General features: G+C 42.5%; 1 protein-coding gene across 1 annotated transcript; it reads right to left on the bottom strand.

Moving 5' to 3' along the window:
• Window positions 1–5,116, bottom strand: LOC120058642 (sodium/potassium-transporting ATPase subunit beta-1-interacting protein 3-like). The gene is made up of 7 exons (XM_039007398.1): window positions 5,063–5,116; window positions 3,950–4,087; window positions 2,585–2,665; window positions 2,220–2,417; window positions 1,125–1,182; window positions 778–822; window positions 1–11 (listed from the first exon to the last, which is right to left on the bottom strand). Exons 1-7 carry the CDS (start codon window positions 5,114–5,116, stop codon window positions 1–3), a joined length of 585 nt encoding a protein of 194 aa, XP_038863326.1.

Raw genomic sequence — 5,116 nt, 5'->3', positions numbered from 1 at the left:
TTACTTATAGTCTGTAAAACAAAACATGATGGCGAGATAATAAGGTAACTGCACAGTCTCACACAGAAACATATTGAATACACTTAGAAAAGAAGGTGCTACCTAGTACCTACGGTAAAAAGGTTATTCGGTTGTCCCCATAGGACAACCCTTTGAGTAACCCTTTTGGTTCCAGGTAGAACCCTTTTCGGGTAAAATGTAGAACCCATTCCACAGAGGGTTCTATCTGGAACCCTAAAGGGTTCTCCTATGGGGACAGATGAAGAACCCTTTTGGAACCCTTTTTTCTAAGAGTGTACTACAATATCAAATATGTGCCAACGCACGCCCACAGACACACACGTACGTTTGTATGGTCTGGAACGACACTGTGTGTGCCGAATATGTATGATTTTGTTCCCCCTGAGAAAGTAATGGTACATACAGCCCAATTCTGAACACTGTAAGTACAACTGCGATGGTTTAGATGGATATTATAAACTGGGTGGTTCGAGCCCTGAATGCTGATTGGCTGAAAGCCATGGTATATCAGACCGACTGGGTGGTTCGAGCCCTGAATGCTGATTGGCTGAAAGCCATGGTATACCACAGGTATAACAAAAATGTTGTTGTACTGCTCTAATTATGTTGGTAACCAGTTTATAATAGCAATAAGGCACCTCAGGGGTTTGTGGTATTTTGCCAATAGACCACGGCTAAGGGCTGTATCCAGGCACTCCACGTTGCGTCGTGCTTAAGAACAGCCCTTAGCCGTGGTATATTGGCCATATATCCCACCCCCTCGGGCTTTATTGGTTAAATTAACCCCACCAATGAAATTAACTGAAAAATATATTTTTTTAACAGAATTATATGAATAAATATATAATGATGCAACACTAACTTGATCAATGTACTTTTTCTATGGAATCTTCTCTTTTAACCTCTAGACAGTTTGAACCAACTCATAATTAAAAGGGTATAAATTATTACAATAACTAAAAAGTGGGGGGGAAGGAAAAAAAGAGGCATTGCCAGTATTACATTTATGTGCCTGTGACTTAATGCTTTAGTATCTGTTCTAGTTTGTGTGTTTTCTTGTTTGTTGTGACCACGTGTAAAATGCACTTTGAAAATTCACATACAGCTGTCCTCCTCTGTGAAGATGCTGACCACATAGCAGGCGTAGGCAAATCCCAAGAACTGTAGGCACAAACACAGAGACCACAAGTTCAACATTACATTACAATGAAGAACACAGCATAGATACGTTCTGAATTTATTTCTGAGAGGGAGAGGGAGAGAAATGGGTGGGGAGGTGGACAGACAGAGACAGCAAGGCAGCAGCTCTGGGAACCTGGCTCTCGAAATGACAGCCTCTTCTCATCATAATGTAGGCATAAAGAGGTGCGTCAAAATACTCTAAAACTTGCCTCTATGGCCTCTCAAGGACCCACACCATATGTCCTCACCTTAGCTCACTGATACCCCGACATCATGGCAGTCACTACACTTACACCCAGACAGGTAGGGCAACCCAAGGGGATGTCTAGAGTGAGGGATATGGGGAAGGACCAGATTAGAAGAAGATTGAACATTTACAGTTAGCGGTTTAAATGCGTGGTAGAGTGCCATAGGATGAGGGGATTTTATCTGGCTGGGGAGAGGGTCTTTGTTTAGCAGAGGAGCCTCTGGTTGAGGGCCATTTGACTGCTCTGCTCGGAGCGCAACGTCCAATTGGTTGGTTTAGAGAAAGAGCTCTAGGGCCAGAGATTACACTGCAGTGCTGAGGCGTCATTCTGCCTAAGAACCTAGGGGAAACGCAAAGAGAGAGAGAAAGAGAGAGAGACTGGAAATGACAGCCTCTTCTCATCATCAGCTTTTCAGCTCCTTCAAGCACCTGCCACGGAACTCCCACTGACATGCTGATGGCCTCTCTTTTTCTTCCTCACCTTCCTTCCAGCCCTACTCTGCTTCCTCTCTTCCTCTTGCCTTACCTTTGCTCTCTACATCTGTGGTCTGTTCTCAATGCGATTTAGATGTAGTTACACTGGAATCTGTCAGAATTGTGAATGAATAGAATGTCATTGTGGATCCATTTGGGTCTTTCAGTGAGAGTGTTACAAAATACATATTCTGGGTGAACTCTGGGGAGTGTTGACAGTTGAATTCTGGTGAGAAATGTTTAACATTTTATAATGTTACAGGTTTTTTCATCTCTCCTGAGAGAGAGAACTCACAGAGATTAGGATTTGTACGATGCAGTGTAGGACCTCTATGTATTGATATTCCAGCCAGCATCCCAGAGCAGAGATTAGTTCTGGGCTCTCCAGACTCTGCCATCTAGTGGCAGGAAGGTCCCTGTCATCACAGCCTGGACTGTTGTCTTTCCACCATGAACGGTGTGAGGATACACCCAGAGAAAGCAGGTCGCTCTCCTGTAGTGACACAGCATATGGGTTGTTCATGATAACATGTTTATGGTATATAATTGTTTTTGGCAAAAAAGAGACTGATTGATTCAATGCCAAAAGAACACACAATTCAAGGTGTGGCAAAAATATTAGGCTAGTTGATAGTGGGTCTGAATATTAGTGACCAATACCTTGGAAAGGCCTCCCAGGTCCAAGTAGAGACAGCTCACAAAGACATTCCATGCCACCCATAGTAATGTCCACAGCAGGTACTGAGGGATGAACATATATTTGATGAGCATTTTAGACACATACATACATTCGGAAAGTATTCAGACCCCTTGACTTTTTCCACATTTTGTTACGTTACAGCCTTATTCTAAAATTGATTTAAAAAAAATGTCCTCATCAATCTACACAGGTTTTTAGAAACAGAAATACCTTATTTACTTAAGTAACCAGACCCTTTGCTATGAGACTCGAAATTGAGCTCAGGTGCACCCTGTTGCCATTGACAATCCTTGAGATGTTTCTACAACTTGATTGGAGTCCACCTGTGGAAATTTCAATTGATTGGACATGATTTGAAAAGGCACACACCTGTCTATATAAGGTCCCACAGTTGACAGTGCATGCCACAGCAAAAACCAAGCCATGAGGTCAAAGGAATTGTCCGTAGAGCTCCGAGACAGGATTGTTTCGAGGCACAGAGTTCCTCTGTGGAGATGGGAGAACCTTCCAGAAGGAAAACCATCTCTGCAGCATTCCACCAATCAGGCCTTTATGGTAGAGTGGCCAGACGGAAGCCACTCCTCAGCAAAAGGCACCTGACAGCCCGCTTTGAGTTTGACAAAATGCACCTATCCGACCATGAGAAACATGATTCTCTGGTCTGATGAAAGCAAGATTGAACTCTTTGGCCTGAATGCCAAGCACCACGTCTGGAGGAAATCTGGCACCATTCCTACGGTGAAGCATGGTGGTGACAGCATCATGCTGTGGGGATGTTTTTCAGTGGCAGGGACTGAGAGATTAGTCAGGATCGAGGGAAAGATGAAAGGAGCAAAGTGCAGAGAGATCCTTGATGAAAACCTGCTCCAGAGCGCTCAGGAACTCAGACTGGGGTGAAGGTTCACCTTCCAACAGGACAACGACACTAAGCACACAGCCAAGACAACGCATGAGTGTGGTTCAACAAAAAATTGTAAAGGGTTTTTACTTTTTCATTATGGAGTATTGTGTGTAGATTGATTGAAAAAAATATTTAATCCATTTTAGAATAAGCCTGTAAGGTAACAAAATGTGGAAAAAGTCAAAAGGACTGAATACTTTCCGAATGCACTGTAATGTGTATCTATTTATATGGCGGCAAATCACTATACAAGACAGAATTGAAACAGTGGCCAAAGCTATTCCACAATAGTTATACAAATGGCTTTGCCTTCAACACAGTTCCATTCTCTATGAAGAATTGACACATTTCATTGAATTATCCATGTTGATTACAAGGTGGGGGCAGATTAACACAAAAGTAGTGTGGCCTAGATGTGACTTACTAGAACAACATAGCGTGGTCTGTACTGAATGGTGCCAAAGAGGCCGAGGATAACCATAATTATGTGCAGGAAGTTGACCATGATGGGAGCCCACTGGTACCCAAGGAAGTCAAAAGCCTGCCTCTCCAATGCTGTCATCTGGTGTGTCAAAGGGAGAGAGCAGGAGGGGGAGAAAGAGATGGGGGGGGGGGGTTAAGAAACTCTATTACAGTATTATGCATGATAAAGCATCTTATCAAGTCAACCACTCACTGGGTCCAGACTCTTCAGAGATACTAATCTACAGTTGGTTCTGAATCAATGAGAGATGGATGATGGTGTTGCGACTTGTTAAATGGACATTTCCCTCCTATATACCCTATAAAGCATCCACTGCACATATTTTTCCCCCTATGCTGACTGCTCTCTCTGGGTTGTCAAGGTAACTGAGCCACGGGGGACAAAGCATGTTGCATGGAGAGGGGAAGAGCAGGGATATGAGTTCTGTCCTCTGAGGTCGCCCTTCTCCATCACTCAAAAGGGGGGCAGGGTGGGAAGAAAGAGCAGGGACAAAGTCTGAGGTTCAGACAGAGTGGGGGTTGGCTCCCTTTCCCCATCGGCAACTCATACTAGCAAGATAAACATGAAAATGTTGTACTCTAAAACACACAATAAATTAGCATGAATACAAAAATCTTAGCTAGATAAAAATGTATATTAACTGATGTTTGATTGACCCATAATATTTATATTATATTAATAGAACTTACATATGTTTTTCTCAGAACACAAATATAGGCTATGTGTCCAACTATTAGGCTACATCATTTTACTACAACATATTTTTATTCAATTTAGTTGGATATGGAAATGTTAAGACTCTTTGACTTGGGGTTCGTGAGTCGTGGGAACTAGCTATAATGTACAAATGTTTATATCTAAAATTGTAAAATTTGCCTACTTCCTTTCCTCATTCTGAAAATATTAACAATATCAGTTTTCAATTTCAACAACATCAGCCAGCGGAAGTGGCAGTAATCATTCAAGAGAAGAAGTAAAGCAAGGCAATGGTAGCAGGTGTGTTTTGAAAGTATGTATACAGTAGATAGCATCATCACAGAAGAATGATCTCACCAATTGGAGAGTGCAGAAGAAGATCAGCATACATCGTCCTGAACAGCACCCCAT

This window comes from Salvelinus namaycush, chromosome 14 (assembly GCF_016432855.1).
Source record: "Salvelinus namaycush isolate Seneca chromosome 14, SaNama_1.0, whole genome shotgun sequence".
NCBI lineage: Eukaryota > Metazoa > Chordata > Actinopteri > Salmoniformes > Salmonidae > Salvelinus > Salvelinus namaycush.
The sequence above is the reverse complement of the archived record's forward strand: the minus strand, read 5'-3'. Positions and strand labels throughout refer to the sequence as shown.